At 46.8% G+C, this 20,966-nt stretch overlaps 1 protein-coding gene across 1 annotated transcript in view; it reads right to left on the bottom strand.

Annotated features, from left to right (window-relative positions):
• Nucleotides 1–20,716, bottom strand: part of MECR (mitochondrial trans-2-enoyl-CoA reductase) — a gene marked incomplete at its 5' end in the record, with an annotated part of 29,644 nt that extends 8,928 nt beyond the window's left edge. Inside the window, 4 exons of the mRNA XM_084242884.1 lie at nt 2,149–2,292; nt 7,549–7,680; nt 8,203–8,300; nt 20,541–20,716. Coding sequence (XP_084099010.1) covers nt 2,149–2,292; nt 7,549–7,680; nt 8,203–8,300; nt 20,541–20,716 — 550 coding nt within the window. The remainder of the gene's footprint in view (nt 1–2,148; nt 2,293–7,548; nt 7,681–8,202; nt 8,301–20,540) is intronic.
• Nucleotides 20,717–20,966: the final 250 nt, after the last annotated feature.

The raw sequence follows: 20,966 nt of genomic DNA on the forward strand, positions 1-20,966 counted from the left end.
AAGAGACCAAGTCAAACCCAGGAAACCTATAAAATAGCTCAGGGATTTCCAGCCTGGAATCTTACTATTTTAGCGCAAGAGGTGGAGTCCTCAGGCTTAAGAGGGACCTAGAACCTGGCTGCTGAGCCTTCTTGGACCTTTCAGCATTGCTCATTCTTCTCCTAATGCCCCCCAAACTTCTACAACACCCCAGGTGCCTGCCAGGGCTGGGCAACTTGGAGTCCATGCTGGTCCAGCAGGTTATTTAGACCCTGCTGTGTAAAGGACTTTACATGGATGCTTCATTGTTGTCCCTATTGTTATGTTCTCAAGTCTCTGCTTAGGTTATTTCCTTTGCAATGTTTTGTTTATTCTATTTGCCTTGCTTTTGAAATCCCATCTACCAAAGCACAGCTCTAGTGCAGCTTCCTTAGTGAGACCTTCAAAGAATTCCACCCCCTCCCCCTGCCCCATGTGCCCCACAGCACTGAGGCTCTAATGATGCTTATGGTATGCCCTGTCTTGGACCTGGTTTTATATAGGCCCATTTCTTTCAATAGCTTGTAGCTACTTCAGGGAAATTAGAATTGAAAATAGCAGAGTGCATCATAACTAGTCAGAGTATAACTGTTGCATGAAACTTTGATCTCATTTTATATGTGTATATATATATATATATATTCATATAACTCTGTGTACTGGATTACACTATAAAATGTAGTTCTCACTGTGGGCCAAGATCATAAGGTTGTTTCACCTGATCTGGCCCCTGTCACACTACCAGGGAAGTGGAGAAGCAATATGGGCGCCTGAGGTGTCACAGGGCCCTGATGTGTCCACCACAGCTGCAGCCAAATCAGAAGTGGGATGAGACTGAAGGGGACGAGACACAGGTGATCAAAGTGTCTGCTACTAGGACTTGAGCAAAGGCCCCTGGTCACACCTGCTGGCTTTCTCCACCACAGATTCAGCTGTTAGAATCTGCATTTGCTTTTGTGAGAAGCTGACACTGGTTTTCACCAGTCTCAAGTAGCAGCTGGTCACCTGAGTTTATCATACTCCAACATCTCTTGGCCTCAGTTCCCTCATTCGCATGACAGAGATAGACTGGGTGGTTTCTATGGCTCCTGACAGCTCATGGATGTGCACAGTGTGCAGGTAATCCTCCAACAATGGGGGGATAAGAGTGTGTGGGTAACAGGTCCAGCCTCCAGCCATGCTGTGGTTAATTCTGAGGTGGTTTCTCTGAAGGTCTGTAGAGAGATCCACCCAGCAGGCCTGAGTCCCTGATGTCCATGACAGTAATCATTGGCTTTTCCTCCTCTCTCTCACTCTCTCCACTGCCTTACCCCTGCTTCCTGGGATCATTTCCCAAGTGAACTATCTGCCTGCAGTTCCTTGTTTCAGCTCTGCTTTCAGGAGAACCCTAAATAAAACACCTGGCTTTGTCATTTCCTTGCTGAGTGACTCACATAAATAATTTACTTCTTGGACTTCAGTTTCCTTTTTCATAAAAAGGAAGCCTAACAGCAGTGTGCAGTTACTCCAGGCCCTGCGTTAAGCATGACATTGTAGTAATTAACCCTCAGAATTCCTTATTCTCCATTTTACTGATGAAACATTAGGAAAAATCACAAAATGGGGAACTGGAAAAGTGAAGTTGGAGTTCACACTGAGGACGTTTGCCTGGGGCTTGAGCGCTTAACCTCACTGCCCTGCTTTGACGGTTTAATGCATTCAATATGGGTAATGCTTGTCAAGGCACTTGTGGGAACTGGAAAGTGCTTGTAAAAACTGAGTGGAATTATGAACACTAAGTTCAGCATTTTAATGAAAACACAGGGGCTGTGTCTATCTTAGCTGGCTTTGTATCCCCAGAGCCTAGCACAGCTCTGTTCATTTTTGCTGAATGACAGAATTCCATCCCAAGCGCTAGGGAATGTGGTCCTCAGCAGTTTCAGGAGCGTACTCCTCATGAGGCTCCAGCAGAGGTTCTAGGAGCCAAGCTAACTTCCTTCTGAGTAACAGCCACAACACCACATCCACCCAGGTGAGGGGCCTGTCTTTCCTTCAGGCCCCTCACTAGTAAATTCCCATGGCCTCAGGCTCAGGATTTGGGTCACACCCCAGTCAGGAGTCTCGGTTCCTCGCCCATTGGTGGGTGCCTACCTGGCCGCAGCTGCTCAAAGTCCATCAACATCCTGTAGGCTGTGCAGGGGTTGACACTGAGGGTGGCAGCACTTTGAAGAGGGATGTCGCTTGGGACCCCGATCAGTGCTTCCTCGCTGAAAACAGCCTCAGTCCTCCAGGTTCCTGAGTCAGGGGATGAGTCCAGGGGATGAGGAAGGACCCTCCACTCTGAACCCCAGGCCACCCTCCTCAGTAACTGGGCATCTAGGACACCACACAAGTAATGCTCAGATAAAAGAGAGAGTCTAGAAGTTCTTTTTCATGCCTTTGCGTTCTCATGAGAATTATATAAGGTAGGTTTGGGTATTCCCATGTGAGTTACCATTTGATTTAGCCAATATCACACTGCTGGTGGCTAAGGATCTCAAGCTACTGGACTCTGAGGGTAAGGCAGTAACATCATGACCAGGACAAGATAAGCTGAGAAAGTCCCATTTCCTACTTAATCCTCATCTCCTCATCCAGGGCAGGTAGACTTGGGTGGTATTATTCAAAAAAAGCAAGAAAGTGGAAGTCAAAAGCCTAGATTTGGGACCTGGTTTTGCTAGTCTGTTAGAGCAAAAGCCTACATTTTACTTGCTTAATATGTAAATGACATTGGCAAGAAGAGCCTGATTGGCTTCGCTGAGAGCTGTTGCACAAATCAAATGAGACCATATGGGAAATAAAGAAATCCTTTAAACTGGACAGAAGTGATCACCCGCTTCCAGTTCCAGATGAGAATTATAAAATGTCAGTACTAAGAAGACCCTTAGAGTATGGACTGTTAGCTCCCCATTCAAAGGGTAGGAAACTGAGGAGGTGACTTGTCCACAGCTCTCTAGATTGATTTTTCTAATGGGCCACAACCTGTAGCTTGAGGGTCCCTTAGGGTCATGGCACAGAGAGCAGACTTTATTTTAGTGAATGGAATCTTCTCATGGGCTTTAAGAGCAGGGATCTGAGTTGTGCTCTGAGATCACCATGTTGCTGTGTGAAGAAGACTGTTGGGTAGGGCGGGGCAGAGTGGAAACGAGGAGGCCAAATAGGAGGCTTTTTGTGGGGTCAGGATATGAGAAGATGGTGACCTAGACCAAGACTTTGGCAGTGGAGATGAAGAAAAGTTGATGGGTTCAAGTTTTATATTTTGAAGGTAAAATCAAATTTATTTGATGTGCACCGGCTAAGGGGTGACAGGTCACTCCCCATGCAGGTAGGATCCTGTGCCAAGCAGAGGTGAAGAGAACAGATCTTGGAGTCAGCCAGATTCAAGCCTTGGCTCGGAGCTGGTGGCTGTGGTGTCTTGGGACCCTTGGCCTGTGTCTCTAAAACTCAAGTTGTTCACTCAGTCCTTGGTTGCTGGGGGTCGAACACTGCCCTGGTGCCACAGGTCCAGCTGTGGGGAGGAGGAGGCAGCTGAGGTGATTACTAATTTGCTGCAGGAGAGGAGGATAGTATGGGGTTCAGAGACCAGGAATTGAGCACAGGAGTCTATCTGTGGCTGAGAAAATGAGACTAGGAAAACTGGAGGATTCCTTTAGAATCCAGGAGGTGGCCTGGCATCCCTGGGACTCCACCCAGCCTGGTTTTCAGTCTTCATTGTCATTTTCATAATCATCGCCTGCATTCATCTTGGCTGGCATAGATTCTGCTCTATGGTGTAGAGCTTTCTGTGCATGAAATCAAGGGTGTTTCTAATTTCCCTTAATAGTATGACAGTGGAAATCCAGCCCTTGACACAGATTTCTGGGGTCAGTAGACTTTTCCCTTTCTCAAAAAAAACTGGGTGGGATGGAGCAGGGTCCATGGTTGGCCCCAGGGCACTACGGGTTTTAAAGTAGAAACTGTTAGGCTTTGGAGTTAGAGAGACCTGCTTAAAAACTCCAGCTCAGCCACTCACTAACGTCACTTTGAATCATTACTTCATCTTTTTTTGAGGTTAGTTCTCCTGATCTCTGAAATGCAGGGTGAAGAACTGGCCCAAAGCATGTTTGAAGGTTAAACACAGGATATCTGTACAAAACATCACTGTGCCTTGTCCATATCAGTGTCTACCCCCTTTTGCTTTCCTTTACTGATCATAATTCCCAGGCTCTGGATCTGAGGGCCAACATTCCTCGCTCTTTTTTTTTTTTTTTTTTTAAGATTTATTTATTTATACAAGAACCAGGGTACAAGCCAGAGGCCAGATGTGTGGGAGGGTGAGATGATTCACCAGAGACAGAGTGGGGAGCAGAACAGGCAGACTGACTGAAATACACTGCTGAGGGGAGCAGCAGGTGAGACAGGAGAGGTCTGTTGTGCCATGTGGGTATCTCTGCAGCAGGTGGGGATCGAACTGGCACTGCAGAGGCTGCGGACAGCTTCAAAGAGCTGCGCTTAACCACCTGCGCCACCAGGGAGGCCCCATCATTCCTCACTCTTATGCAGATCCTAAAGCCTTTCTATCACCCAAAGCAGGAGAAGGCCAGCTATGGCTCATGAGCCAAATCTGGCTCACTACTGTTTATGTATATAAAGTTTTATTAGCACATAGCCATGTTCACTCTTTGTGTTTCATTTGTGGTTATTTACAATGGCAATGTTGAGTAGAGGCAGTATGACCTGCAAAGATGAAAGTTTAATTGGTGTAGGGTAAAGAAAATGTCAGGCTTTTCTGCCCTCCCGCCATCAGGATAGATGATGGATCCTTGCGGTCCTGAATGCATGCCTGATGGCAGGCACCTGGAATAGGGTGTGGGCAGAGATAGATGGGATTCACTTGGGCTAAGACTGTGCTTTTAAGGGCGGCCTCACGGGGACGCCAACAGAAGCTGAGGAGAAGCCAAGAGAGAAGAAAAGAAGCAGAGAACGCCAGAGAGAGTGCGGATTTGCTGGGGGCTGGGAGGACTGCCAGCCTCCCGGCCCCCCAGCATCCCTGCCTGCCGTGTACCTGGTAATCCCAATAAAAGCCTGCAAAACCACTGAGGACTCTGACTCCTCCTTTACCTGGTCTGCAAGGGATTAGAAAACCTGCACTGTTCCCGTTCCTGCCCCTACAATTGGCCGTTTAAGAAAAAACCTGCCAACCCCTGATCTAATATGTATAGAAATTTATTGTTTGCAAATAGTTGCTGGAATTCCCTCAGGTGATCTGCATGAGTTTGCTGAGATATGAAAGGCATGGACAGTTAGCTCCACTGTAGAGATGATGAAACTGAGGCGCGAAGTAGCTGTGACTTAAACAGGGGAGGTGGAAGGAGAATGTGCAGCTGAGTCCCAGGCCAGTGTTCTTTCTATTGGATTCTGTTCTGTTTTGGGAGGATTCTGAGAGTTTCCAATGAAAAAGTTTGCAAAGATCTATCCCCACTTACTGGCCCAGTCTCCCCTGGGGTGGGTTGCAGATGGGAAAAAGCTGGTGATGGGCACAGCAATAGCAGGGCAGCTCAGAACCACGAAAATGACTCAGAGTTGGCCTGAGGACCCATCTATCTAATGATCGCCACTGCTACTAAACCAGAGTCTTCATGAGAAAAAACACCATGTCTGTTCACTGTGTACACTAGAGCTGGCATGATGTGAATGCTCATAAAATGTTTACTGAGTAAAGTGAGTTAATTATAGTCCTGACCATTATAAAATCCTCATCCTCTTTGACCAATACCTGGTTTAAAAGACTCAGCTTTTCTCCAAGCAGAAAACCCTGTTCTGGCCACCACCACACATGCAATTAACTGTATGCCTGGCAGATGTCCTTTATTTCTCTCTCCAAATCTAATTACCATGTTCTGTTAGGTTAGCTCCGAAAACCATCCTGTCTTCTCCAGGCCTATGGCGTTGTCTTCAGACCCTCTCACCATCTGAAGCCTGAACTGCTCAGTTACCTCCCTACTGACTTCCTGCTTCCAGCTTCTGCCCTTCTAACCCATTCTCTGCATGGCACAAATCTGATCGAATCATCCTCTCCTTAACTCTTTATCAGGCCCCTTCTGCCCTTGGGCATGAGCCCTCTGTGACTGGGCCCCAGCCAACCTCTCAGCCTCTTCTCTCCCATCTCATTCAGAACCCAGCGACAGAGAGCTGCCTGCAGTTCTGACAGTCCCGCGCCTCCTCCCATCTCCACACCTCTGCACATGCTGCGTGCATCCCTGCCTGGGCCCTTCCTCCCTGGGTCCACTGGCTCACTTCTCCAGGAGGCCTTTCCAAGATAGGGGACGCTTGCCTTTGTGTCCATCCTGTGATTAGAGCACTTATTTTTTTTTTTAAAGATTTATTTATTTCTGCATACAAGAACTGGGGTACAGGCCAGAGGTGTGAGGATTCACCAGAGAGAGTGGGAAGCAGAACAGAAAGATGTACAGGAATACATTGGAGAGGGTATCAGTGGGCGAGACAGGAGAGGTCTGCTGTGCCATGTGGGTTGCTCCCTGGCCAGCCAGGGAGCTGGTCCAAAGCACCAGTCAGTAGCCAGTGAATCCTTGCAGCTCAGCTGCTAACCTAGTTAAGCACTTTCACTCCCAGCTGTCTGTCGAGTCGGGGGAGAAGCTGTCTATTGGCAGCTTCTTTGATCTTGGAGAAGCAGAGCTTCTTGTAGACTTCTGTTACTGTTTTTTTTGTTTGTATGTTTGTTTTTTTTTAAAATGTGTACCATCTTTTTCTTTCTAGAATTGCTACTTCTTCACCTCTGAGACTGTCAATCACAAGGCCCTACCTACCCTCTATACCACAGAGGTGAGCAATAGACTTAATCAAGGCAATTAATTGGAATGGCCCAATCCTGTGCCCCATTAACAGGTTCATGGGTAGGCAAGGACCTGGCAGGGTTGGTCCCAGCCTTCCTGGGGGAGGGATCATGGTTATACTGGATATATTGCAGAGCATGTGCTCATTTGTTTATTCTGAGGATGATGTAAATCTCAAGTTATTGGTGGCCATCTATGAAATTAAAAAACAATTCATCCATTAAAGTTCCATTCCAATGAAGCCTCCTCCATGAACCACAGTCCTTCCCTGCCTGCCTCTCACATCAGCCAGAAGCTCTGCTTCCTGTCAGCCTGTGATGCTCCCTTCACTGAGGTTATTGGAGATTTCTTCAGTTAGAGTTTAACCTCCTGGAGGGTGGGGGCTGTCTTATTTAAACTAGCCATTGTCCCTCCCAGCAGGGATTTAGGGGTGTAGAGGTTCAGAGAATCACAGCTCTAATCAACATGGGCCCAAGGAGATGACACAGAAGAGCTTTGCTTCCAGAACAGAACAGAACTTCTGTTTTCCTTGTCGGCTCCCACTCCTACTAGAGGTAAGTCTATGGATGCAATAATAAACTGCCTGGCGTAGTTACACTGAGTCAAAGAGCAAATGTTTACCTGTGGCTGAAATCAGATCTGGAACAAGGAAAGACTGCAGACACCTGGAGAAACTCACCCAAGCCAGCACTTGCTGGAATCACCCAGTCTCCTGGTTTCACCGCAGTCACACTGCTGCCCACTGCTACTACCTGCCCGACACCTTCATTCCCTCCAACAGCAGGCAACTTGGGCAGGAAGCCGTAATTTCCTAAGGGAGAAGAGCACAGTGGGTGACCAGTGAGGCCTGGGCAGCAAGACCATGAATTCTGGAATCAGATAGACCAAAGCCCCACGTGGGCCTCTGCCGTGTAGATGACCAACCTCTCTGAGTCTTAGCTTCTTCATTGTAAGGGTAAGTTTCCTTCCTGCACAAGGCCTCCATGTCCTCATTTGTAAAGGGGAGTGGGAGTTTACGCTTGATATACTGTAGCAATGTCCATGGTTATTATGAGGATTAGATAAGATAAAGTATGAATTACGTCCGGTATATTAGCACTTGACCACAGTTGGTTTATTCCCCACCACAATTTTGAGTCCTTCTGATTCTGGAAAGGCCTCACATTCCAGAGAGGGGAGGCCTCAGGAAGGGCTCACATTGGGCTCATCTGGAGAACAGCTGCCAGCTGCCGCTAATCACAGGAATTTCACACCCACACCTGAGGAGGAATAAAAATGAGGTGGCCGCTATGCAAAAAAGCTAATTAACATAAGCCACAGAAACCAAGGTTACCTTGGATCATATTTATGTCTGCTGGATTGATCGGGGCCGCCAGCATCTTCACATGGACGTCTGATCCGCCCACAGCGGCGAGCTCCTGGTTCTTCAGTCTGTGCACAAAGTCAAAGAGAGATGTTAACGTCACCCAGGCTAGACAGGGCATCTTTTGCTCAAATCATCTCCCCAAAGTAGGTCAGGTAGCAAGATTTTTGAGCTGCCACTGTGTGCCCAGGAATTAGGGTTTTGTTAGAAAAGGCAGAGGCACTGAAGGGATCAGCACAGGATACAGGTTCACTCTTTCATTAACTCTGAATGGAAAATCCCCCCTGACCTCTCAACCCATGCTCACGCCAGGGCAGAAAATATTTCCAACTTCTGCTGGACTGGGTTAGCCTTCTGTTTTCCAAAACTTGCTTGATTATAAGGATCAGGTGGTGTGCTAATATAGATTCTCAGGCCCCGGGTCTGACCTGTTGAGCCAGAATCTTATCCGTAAGGGGCATCCTAAGTAGTTCTTATGAGCATGCATAAACCGGGGCTAGCTCCTTTGTTCTCCACCCACCGCTGTCCCCCCACTCCCCACACTAGGGGAGACAAGGCATTTCCCTAAGCTGCAGAAGGAGTAAAGGAAACAGAGATGGGATTCAAAAAGCAGCCACTGGAGGGGTGTCCCTTCTGCCTGAGGATTGAGATCTGAGGGTCCCAGGTTTGAAGCCCCACTGCAGGATGGCTATCATTGCGTTGGCAAGTTTCCTTTCCTGCTCTAGGCCTCCATGTCCTCATTTGTAAAACAGGGGTGGGAATTTACGCTTGCACACTTCCAGAGTCTATCCTCGTTCAAGTCTATGTAGTCACTCCCTTTGCTGATGGTGGGCCCCACACACCATGGACCTAACATCTATCCCACTGGAACTTTGGTTAACGCACAAAACCTGCCGAAGGGCTCTTGCGGAAGGCCCCTTGACAATGTCCACACATTACTTTTGTTTTTATAAAAAAAGAGACTCTTTTGTACACTAAGGTGGGCCCTCATGACTTTAGCTACCCCAGGCTGCTTCTGTCTTTCACCGAACCCCTAAGACTTCATGTGAACAATGCTTTCCTCTGCCCAAACGCAGCAATTGTTTTCCTTATTTTCACTTACACATAGAACTGTCAACCAGAGGCTCATAGCATTAGACAGAAGTGTCACTATATTAAGTTGATGTCATTCTACCCATTTCCTGCAGGAATCTGACCTTTCACCTTAAGCTACATCTTGGGGTAAAGGTGTGATTTTCAAGAAATGTGCAATAGTAATAATGGTGGCAGATATTTATGAGGTGCTTATTATACACTAGGTTCTGTGCTAAGGGCTTTAAATATACAATCAGATTTAAGAGAGAACACTCGTGTGAGGAATATATCCATAATCCCACATAAAACTTAAAATAACTGGGCAGCAGGGCCTCCCCGGTGGCGCAGCGGTTGGGCGCTGGGTTGCGAAGCTGCCCACGGCCTCTGCAGCGCCGGTTCGATCCCCGGCTGCTCCCCGGCCACCGGAGGAGGGTCCCACGTGGCGCGCAGACCTCTCCTGCCACCCGCTGCTCCCCTCAGCAGTGTACTTCGTCACTCTGCCTGGTCTGCTCCCCGCTTTGGCTCTGGTGAATCCTCTCACCCTCCCGCGCTTCTGACTGTACCCAGTGCTTGTATAAACAAAACAAATAAATAAATAAATAAAACATTCCTCTATTAAAAAAAAAAAATAACTGGGCAGGCCTTATCTACTCTCAAAGCTAGTGCTCTTATTCACCTCCCTCTACATCATCCTAAAGTTAATCTGGGGATCCCTTAGCTGGGATCCCTGTACTGGCTCATGACCAATGTAAGGGAGATATGTCTTAGCAGCATTGAGGAGCAGCTCCAAAAGCCAAAATAGAAATCTTCTTTACAGAAAATGGTTAAGTAGCAAGATGCTGATGACCAGGGCAAAGAGAATAAAGGCTTAAAAAATGTTTTTAAGTATTAAGAAATGTCTGTATTTATACACAGCAAGAATATACAGCATAGTAATGATAATAGCTACTGTTTGAGTGCTTATCAATCAGCACTCTGCTAAATGCTTCCCATACTATTATTCTATTAATAATATTAATATTAATAATATTAATAATATTACTATTATAGCCGAGGAACAAAGCCACGAAAGAGGTAAAGAATGTGCTGAAGGCCCCCAGAAGTAGTAAGTGGCTGATTTGAACCTGGCAGTCCAAATTTAGAGAAGGGGGGCTGACCCCACACCAAGCTGAAGGTGGCAATATGAGCACCAGTCTGGGGGACGTGCCTGTGGAGACTGCGGGGAGTCAGGAGCTCCACAGCCTCCCCACCAGAATAAGGAGGGAGGTATCAGCCTGACAGTGATGTTCTATGAATGTGTGTGTAAGGCCTAGTTCTAGAGAAAAATCCTGCCTAGAGCAAGTTCATTGTAGATTAGCTGCCCCTTTTCATTACTCATTCTGCGTCTCTCTTGCACTTTGACAGATAACCAGTCTTTCTGTTAGCTGACAAAGTCCATGTGCTTAAGCTACTTAAAGGCATTTTTTCTGCACATTTTCTGCATGCTCTTCCCTCAGTCCAGAATTTCTTTTCTACAACTTCTCCATGAAATGAGAAATTCAATTCACTCTTTAAGATCTGGCTTAAGTTTTACTTCCCCTAAGACATCTTTTGGCCCTCTTCTTGTCCCTGGAAAAAAAATGTATCACTTCTTTTGTCCTCAGTGCTCTCATCACACAGAAGGGGTGACTATTCCATTTCAGACCCACTGTCAGTTTACTGCTTTTTAGTTTATAAAACACACACACTCAATTGATCACAAGGCAGAAATTCACATTCATTTTCCAAAACTCAGGGTCAGCTATACTGCAGAACCATGGCTCCCCCAAGTGCCTGTTGGGGATGGGGACAGGGGCAGCAAGCTATATTCTGACACACTGTTTCTATAGCAAAATGAATGAATATTTACACTAAGTAGGATGAATAACCTACCATGTAAAACTTCATGTTACCACGTAAAACTTCATGACCGGGATTTTTGCCTCCACATGTGTCAGTTTCCAAATCTTTACAGATTTGGGAGTTGCAGATATAATCTGAATTTGAAAACAGGTATTTCAGATTCTGATTTCAGTGCTCTTTAGACTTACCACCTAGTTTATAGGTGGAGTGTGTGTGTGTGTGTGTATGGGGGGGGGGGTCTCCCTGTTTGACTGTGAGCTCAAGGAGGATAGAGAAGTTTTAGTTTTAACTCAGTATTTTTTTTAGCAGCATCTGGGACTAGAACAGTGCCCAAGAATGCATCCTAAAGTAATTGTCCTTTACTCTCCAGTGAGGAAATGGGGTATAAAAGTGCGTCATTTAGGGATCAGGGGAGGGCCTCAAACCACAGATTTAGCTATTGAGGTGTGTACTTGGTCTTCCTGCTTCTGCACTGTTTGGGAAAATACCCCATGAAGGATGAGCATAAATAAAAATGGAGATTATCCATAAGAGAATTCAGTCTAAGCAAAATCCCAGAGCTCTTTTCCTCGAGGCAAAGTGCGAATCAAATTTGCATTAAAATCGCACTTCTTAACAACAATGTAATATATATAATAATAAAAAAATAAAATCACACTTCTTAAAAATCTTAAAAATTTAGATGGCCAGGGTCAAGAGGAAAATAAAGGCTGATCTCAGTTCACAGATAAAAGGTACAACATGGATTTAGAGTGAAACATTCCTGGATTTGAACCCAGGCTGCCATTTACCAGCTAGACAAACCTCAGAGTACTCATTTGTAAAATGGGGAAACACTAGAAGCCAGGTCATAGGGTTAATGAATTAACATACTTATGGCATTTGCTTAGCGCTTGATATCCTAGATGTTGAAGAAAAGGCAGCTGTTATCAGTGGTAGGAATATTCAAGGAAACCCCTGAGGCAACTAGCTGGCTCTATTCTAAAAAGAATCGCTGAAGGAAGACAGCAACTTTTGGGGAATTTCAAGTAAATTTAATTCAATAAACATTCACTGACAGTCCTACTGAGTGACAGGTACTTTGCCAAGGGGTTCACAGATGAACAAAAAAAATTCCATGCCTGGGAGCTTGACTGAGTGGGAACTCTGTGTGGAAATCCAAGGGAGAAGGTTATCACAAGGCCAAGCTGGTGGTGCAGCGGCAGAAAGCATAAACTGGCAAGAGGAAAGCAAAGGATTAGCAAATGGGCTTTTTCTGTTGGGGACTGAAGGATTAACAGTTTACTGGGTGGACCTAGAGAGGGAAGAGGGCTTTTCTGCTAGAGGGAATGGCAAAGAATCCATTCTTTGACAGTCAGGTGCTGTTTGGATTGGAACTGTGGCAAGAGAGGATTCGATAACCTGCCATCTCTTAAAATATGAAATGGCATTGATAGCACTTGGTGACCAACTGCATGTGGAGGCAGTGGGAATTTTTTGATGGCTTCCGGGCTTCTGGCTTGGGCATCTGGGAGAAAGGAGGAGAGGTTTGTAGTGGGGAAGGAGGTGTTCTATTTGAAGCTTGAGGCCAGCAGCCTGCAGTCTGGGAGGAAGAGGAGTTACTCTGATAGACATACAGAGCCGGAGTCTGCTGTGTGTCCTTGCAGTCTAGGATAATAGAGGTGATATGGCTGGACATAAGATGACAAGTAGGGGGCCTCCCTGGTGGTGCAGGGGCTAAAATTTCAGCGCTATCAAGGTATCCACAGCCACTGAGGCATTTGGCATGAGTTCGATCCTCCACCAGGGAGCTAACCCACATGGCATAGCAGACCTTACCTGCCTTTCCCGCTGCTCCCCTCTGCTTATTTCCTTCAGTGTATTTCAGTAGATCTGCCTGTTCTGCTCCTCTCTCTCTGGTGAATCCTCTCGCCCCTGCACCTCTGGCCTATCCCCCAGTTCTTAAATGCATAAATAAATAAATATAAAAAAATGAAAACTAATGCTGACAGTTTACTAAACTCCCAAGCATTGTGCTCTGTATTTTATATACAGGATATTTAGTTCTCAAAACATCTCTCTCTCTTTTTTTTAATAATTGTCTTTTCTCTCTGGTTTCTTGAATTTTTTTTTTTTTATTTTTTTTATTTTTTTTATTTTTATTTTTTTTTTTTTATAGAGGCATGCTTTATTTATTTGTTTGCTGGTTTGTTTGTTTGTTTTGTTTATACATGCACTGGGTACAGTCAGAAGCGCGGGAGGGTGAGAGAATTCACCAGAGCCAGAGCGGGGAGCAGAGCAGGCAGAAGGACCGAAGTACACTGCTGAGGGGAGCAGCGGGCGGCAGGAGAGGTCTGCACGCCATGTGGGACCCTCCTCTGGTGGCCGGGGAGCAGCCGGGGATCGAACTGGCGCCGCAGAGGCCGCGCGCAGCCTCGCAACCCAGCGCTCAACCGCTGCGCCACCGGGGAGGCCCTCTTGAATTTTTTTTTTAAAGATTTATTTATTTATTTTATACAAGCACTGGGTACAGTCAGAAGCGTGGGAGGGTGAGAGAATTCACCACAGCCAGAGCTGGGAGCAGAGCAGGCAGAAGGACCGAAGTACACTGCTGAGGGAAGCAGCGGGCGGCAGGAGAGTTCTGCGCGCCATGTGGGACCCTCCCCCCGTGGCCAGGGAGCAGCCGGGAATGGAACCAGCGCTGCAGAGGCTGCGGGCAGCTTCTCAAACCAGTGCTAAACTGCTGCGCCACAGGGGAGGCCTTCAAAACATCTCTTTAGAGTACCATCACCCCAATTTACAGATGGGAAACTGAAGCTTAAAAGTAACTTGCCCAAAGTTAAACTATTAGAAAGTGGCAAGACCTGATCTTAAGCTTGACACCAAAGCTCAGGTTGTTGAAAAGGCATCCCTTACAGTGTGGAATTCCTATTCTGGGAGATGTAAGCTTTTCCTTGGGTTCCAATGTTTGGGAAATGCTGCCTGCTAAAGTCCCTGGAGAAGATTCAGCCTGCACGTTAGTCATAAAAGTTCTGAGAAGTTCTCCAGCAAACACCTGCATGGCTTTGTGGAATCCAGAGCTGCCAGAATTGAGTGGGCAACACTTTTCTTTCATCATGTCTGTCCTCAAACAGCAGTTTGAGAAGTGCTGCACTGGCTTCCCAGTTCTCTTCTTTGTTCTGAGGACCCTTGCTGCTCTGTGCTGGTTGAAATTCACAGAAGTGGGAAGGAGAGTGGGGTGGAGACAAGGGTCCAGGAGCTGGAAAGCTGAAGCTGCAAACACAGGTGGGTGAGGGTGCAGGGCCCTTATGCAAGCTGCTCACCCAGGGGGAGGTGTGTTGGTCCAGCTGCGCGTCTCACCAGGGAGACCTGCCCCAGCCTGCCCCGTGGAATGCCATCAATACCACAGACACCTCTGTTCCTGCCACAGTTCTAACAGCGTCGTCAAGGATACCATTCTGCTGAGACAGGAAAACGAGTCTGAATTCCTGGAGTTGGACCTTTGGCATAATGACAACAATTTCTTCCCTGTTTTAACTCACCAAAGGAACCAGTAACTATGTAACAGAGTGCAAATGAGGCACCTAAACACAGCCTGGCTAGATCTAAAGTCACTTTCCCAAGACCGTTCAGGGCCTTCCCCTGTGAGTGTGACGGCGCCATACAACTCGGAGGGATGCCACTGTCTTCACTCGACAGATCCCAGACTGGATAAGGTCACAATGGCTCCTTTGAGGCTGAGGCTGTACACCTGTGATGCCATATGAACTACAAGGGAGACAAAAGCAGGCAGAAGAAAGAGCCTTTTGAGAGAGGCAAAAAGAGGCCAGTACTCTGGGGACTGGCTCAGTTATATGTGCTGTGTAAGGCGGGTACTTGCCAGTTCTACTAAGATCTCTTCCCCGCCTTCTGCATTTAATTAGCAACCATTTGTACTTATCTTGCATCTTCCACTCAGTTACCTCAAACGGGTCAATATAATTTTGAGCAGGAAGAACGGGCAAAGGGACTTTCTGATCTGCCTTTTTTTTTTTTTTAAAGATTTATTTATACAAGCACTGGGTACAGTTAGAAGCGCAGGAGAGTGAGAGAATTCACCAGAGCCAGAGCAGGGAGCAGAACAGGCAGACTGACGAAATACACTGCTGAGGGGAGCAGCGGGCGAGTCAGGAGAGGTCTGCGCACCATGTGGGACCCTCACCGGCGGCTGGGGATCAAACTGGTGCTGCAGAGGCTGCGGGCAGCTTCACAGCCCAGCACTCAACCACTGTGCCACCAGGGAGGCCCCTCATCTGCTCTTTATAGAGCCAGGAATGTGTGTCCCATCATAGGGCACTAAAGGAAGGTAACATCTTACATGGCTCTCCCCAGATTGTCTGCAATCCCCATGGTCACAAACAAGTCACATTCTGTGACTTAGTGAAATGCCTGGCATGCTGGGTACATTGTTCTGGGATTTGATTTAATAATTACTATCCAGGGCACAAATGGGAAATTGTGGGGGGGGATGACGTCCTGCAACCCACAGCTTGTAACAGCTTGTCCCCCAGCAGGGGGTGTTGGCAGCCTCAACTGGCGTGGTTCTAGAATTCCCTGGGCACCTTTTCCTGAGCAAAGCTCAGTTTCACGTCTCTGGGTGTGTCAGGCATACCTACTTGCCGTCAACCTGTGCCTCTTTCAGCTTCTCTGCCTTGAAGTAATCTTGCTCTCCCACCATTCAGGGCTTTTTGCTCTTTAGCACATTCATATTTAACTAAAGGGAATCAAAGACTTAGGGCAACTTCTGGAGTTTCTGCCCTGGTGGTTAGCAAATAAACCCTTCCTTATGGCTCCTTTCTTAGTCCTTTACTCTTTTCAGCTAAGATTGTCAGAAAGCTTGCAATCCCCATAATACTCCACATCTGCAGACATCGGGAAACTTGTTCCAAGGAAGTTAGAGTATCTATGGTTTAGTCTGCTGAGAGCTAATTGTCCTAGTTTCTGCAGAGAGTAAGACAGGGTCACTGCAGGGGGCAGACTCCCTGCCTGCAGCTGCTTTGGTCTCTGACAGGTACCAAGATGACCAGTAGCCCCTGTCCAGTTGGAGGCTAAAAGGGGAGGGGGCTATGGGTTGTGTAACCTCCCCAGAGCAGAGGGTACTCAGGGTGAAATCTTGTGCCCAGAACCCCAGCTTTCTAGCCATACTGAGGCTCCTTGGAGGTTGCTGGATTCTGGTTTAAAAACCAAGTCACCTGCATAGTGTAGGTTTTAAACCTATCATCAACTGTAAAGAGATGAAATCTCTTGAGAGTAAACAGTATCTCACAGTGAGAACTTACTACCTACATAGCCTGGGTCCTTACCACCTGCCCCTCGAATTCCATCTGGTGAGACAGAATGGATGTGACCAAGGGTTTTGCAGTTTTGTTTCATCTCATGCTAACAGCAGGCAGGTCAGAAAGCCTTGATGACCAGGATGCTGTTTTATGAAGGCATCAGGGTCCTGAGCAGTAGAGGAGACCGAGGATAACATTCCTGCCAGCTTGTGAGCTTCCCTTTCTATGAAGAGTAGAGATTTGTGGTCACCTGAATCCTATAATTTCAATTTTCTCTCCTGACCTATCTTAGTCCCAATTTTATACTCCATTTCATTCTCAAAAAAAAAAATAGGAGGTAATTGCCATTGTATCTTCAGGTCTATGTCTATTATCAAGAAATTCTAATGAAGAAGGGATCCTAGTTGTACCCTAGATTTTGGGCACGTGATTTTCAAGTTTCTTAAGTCTCAGTTTCCCTATCTGTAATATGGGGATAACAATGACCAAACTTGGTTATTGTGATTTTTAAATTCCATGATGTATGTGGAGAACTTGGCCCAATGCTTGCCACACACAAGGCACAGAATAGATGAGAGCTGTTTTACCATAAGACTCAGAACATGGCAAAGTTCTGAAAGGGGACATTCAGCAGGAAAAGGAAAGAGAAGGCCATTGAAGTTTCTGGGAAATAGCTGATAGAGAATCCTGAACAAAGGCAATGGCCACAGGAACCTCTGAAATTTCTAGAACGTCTATAACTCTCCCAGGTTTGTCATTTTTCTCCTGCCAGCCTGACTTCATTTACATCTGGTAGTAAATCCTTTAAATGAAAAAGGCCCAAGTACTTATTCAGGGAAGTGTGTTTTGGGGCAGAGATATTCTTAAGAGACCAAAGAAAAAAGCTTTGGAGACAATAGCTAAAACATTTGGAGAAAGACATTCAGAATGATGTACTAGGAGATCCCTGGAGGCCTCACTCTGAGGAGTTTTGCAACCCCTCAGTCCTGTGCAGGCTGTTCCTTATTCATACCCTCCTGCTTGCAGAGCTCTGGCCTACAGTGCAAATCTGGCCCACATCATGCCAGTTTAGGGTGCACTTTGCCTAGACTCTGGGTAGTTCCATGACTCTACCTCGTGTAACCTGACCTATATACCCAGTCACCGGGATGTTTAAAGGACACCTGACTCTTTCTGTGACAGTGTGGTTACCCTAAACCTCCTAAAACATGACTACAAAGAAGAGAATCCCAGCCTCTGGCCTCAGTCCATACTAACAAGTCAGGTTGCCTGAATCTGGGTCAGCTATACTCAGCTGCCTAACCTACCCAGGCCTTTGCTCAGGGCCTTTCTGTAACAGAGGGAGAATTACTGCCAATCCATATCCCCAGAGTACTGGCTTTCAACCTGGCCTGGATATCACAGGGAGGTTTTTTTTTTTTTAAGATTTTTAAAATTTATTTATGCATACAAGAGCTGGGGTGTAGGCCAGAGGTGTGGGGCAGGGGTGGTGGGGGGATTCACCAGAGGCAGACTGGGGAGTAGAACAGGCAGATCTATTGAAATACACTGCTGAGGGGAGCAGCGGGCGAGACAGCAGAGGTCTGCTGTGCCATGTGGGTAGCTCCCTGGTCAGGGATCGAACTGCTGCTGCAGTGGCTGCCAGTAACTTCATAGTGCTGAGACTTAACTCCTGGCACCACCAGGGATGCCCACAAGGAGATTTTTTAAGATTTATTTATCTATGCATACAGGAGCTGGGGTACAGGCCAGAGATGTGGCGGTGGGGGGGGGGGGGGCGGTGAGATTACTCACCAGAGACAGAGTAGGGAATAGAACAGGCAGACTGACCGAAACACATAGTTGAGGGGAGCAGCGGGCGACATAGGAGAGGTTCTGCTTGGCCATGTGGGTTGCTCCCTGGCTGGCTGGGGATTGAACTTGTGCTGCAGAGGCTGCGGTTTGCTTCATAGTGCGGTGCTTAACCCCTTGCCCCACTAGGGAGGCCCCCACAAGATTTTAAAAATGATGTTTAGGACCATCCTAGACCTCCAAATTACCTCAGGGGTGGCAGCTAAGAATATGTAGTAAAATGGCATGGGTGACTGAGATGCGCAGCTAAGATTCAATGATTCATGGAGGAATCATGTTTTGAACTCCTGGGAAGTTACTAGGGTTCCACAGGAGACAAAAGAAGCTGTCCTTTTTTTCCTTAGGGGCATCTATAAGCAGACCAGTCTGTTCCAACTTCCCTGGCTCTCCAACAGGAGGGAACCAACCAGGAAGTGACTATACTCAGCTGTCTAACCTTCCTAGGCCTTTCTTCAGGGTCCTGGAACATGGAAGATGCTTTCTTTATTACCACAGAACTTATAAATAGGTGTCCTTCTTGCTGAAATTAGAATCAGATTTAACTAACACTTTTGAAGTACCTGTTTTGTGGCAGGTCCTGCACCAGACACATAAATTACAAGCCTGTGAGAGAAGCAAAACATTGTTCCAATTTGGGGTGTATTCCTGGAAAAGGAGTGTTCACCAGAGCTTTACCAGCTCAATACACCACAGCCTCAGGGAGATGTCTTCTGGACATGGTGATTTATTACCTATGATCAACATACAATTTGGAATTTATTGACTGATGTGTTCCTCCAATATTCTTTTCCATTCCTCTAATGGTAGATATGGCTAGGCTGAGTGGAAGACCCTGAATTTATCTGAGGCTTATCCCCTCCAGCTGTCAAAACATCTAGCTTGTTTACTTTTTTTATAAAGTAAAAATATGGAATGCTTTACAAATATATGTGTTATTCTTGTGCAGGGACATGCTAATCTCTGTACCATTTCAATTTTAGTACATGTGCTGCCAAAGTGCGCACTCTACTTTGTATTCTAACCATGAAAATAATTGTCTGCCTATCTTTTGGAAAACAAACCCATTTGCTGGAAATCAAATAGTTGTAAACCAGGGACTGCAGGAGAGTTATGCAGGTACTTTTGGGTGGGGAGCATGAGACCTCTCAGTTGATTAGCACTATAAGCTCTGACTGCATAGTCTCCATTTTTAAAGATCATGAAACCAAGACTTAGAGAACCTCAGTCACTTGCCAAACACAGTCAGAACAGGGTAGGGCAAGGGATCCGACCTTAGGGCTTCTGATTTCCAGACCAGTGCTTTTGTCTTAGCTCCACTATCATGACCCTCCTAGCCTTTTGAATGGCTATCATCACTCATATGCGGATTCATAATGGTTGACAATTCACACAGTGTTTTTATTAGCCACATGCAAAAGTCACAGATTTATGATCCAGCAGGATGTTAGGAGGAAATAATCATAAAAATAATAAAGGCTTAGAGGGGCCGTGTGACATGCTGAGCCTATATTTTAACTTAAGGTTTATATGACTCCTCTACAGGAGCTTGTTCAAAATTAGGTGAAGGCCCATGCATATAGAGAGTAGAGAAGAAGAGTCAGAAGCTATAGATTCCATTCCCTGTTCCAGTAACTTATTATCTTACTTTGGACAAATCCCTTGACTTCTGTAAAATGTAAACAATGCTCTCTGACCTACTTTACTGAGAAATGAAGATCCAAATAGACATAAAGTCTCTAAAGTCTCTCTAAAGTCTCTCTCAAAAATGATAAAGAAGAAGAGACTGGGTAGCGGGTCAGACTTGGGTTAAAATACAATTCTGCCGCTTACAGACAGTGACCTTGGAAATGATTTTACTTCTTACCCCTCAGTTTTCTCCTCGGCAAAATGACATTAAATCAAGTACCTACCCCAAAAGGTTGCTGTAATGATTAAATGGGAGCATGCATTTAAATAAAGGACTGCCTGACACAGCACTCGATCAATAAATGTCAGCCACTATTACCATTATAACTGTGCCTTGGGTTTTCAGATATCTCGAAGCACGGACTTTCTGAGCTACCAAGAGCGCCCTGGGCTTCAGTTTTGGTCTTGTTCTTCGCTTTCTTCCTCGGACCCTGCATCTCCCTTCCCCATCCTTCTCCATAGCCCGTGTTAAGCCCTCCAGGAACCCCAGTCCCCTTGGCCCAATTCGGGGCCGTCTCTTACTCGACGACCTTGGCAGGGTCTCCGTGGTGCCCATAGACCAGCGCCCGTACCCGGGGGGGCTCGGCAGAAGCGGAGTAGTTGGCGAAGCCAGACCCGCGGCGGTCAGAAGTCGGGAGCAGCCGGGGTCGCAGCTGGGCTGGGGCTCGCGGCCCCCACAGCGCGCGGCCGACCCACATGCTCCCTCCAGTCAACTCAAAGCCTGACGCCCAGTGATACGTCATCGGCCCGCGCCGCGCGCCCGCGCCGCGCTCCGCCCCGTGGCGTGACCACGCCCCTTGCTCCTTTCAAAGGGCTGTGTCCTGCGCCCGCGCCATGGCGCCCTGCGAGGTGGAGCTGAGCCTGGAGCGAGCGATGGGGCGTGGGAGGGACTTGCAGTTGCCGAGATTCGGAACCCGCCAAAGTTTATTCCCAAAAGGAAGCGTCTGG

The sequence above is a fragment of the Talpa europaea genome (genome assembly GCF_964194135.1).
Source record: "Talpa europaea genome assembly, chromosome: 9".
NCBI lineage: Eukaryota > Metazoa > Chordata > Mammalia > Eulipotyphla > Talpidae > Talpa > Talpa europaea.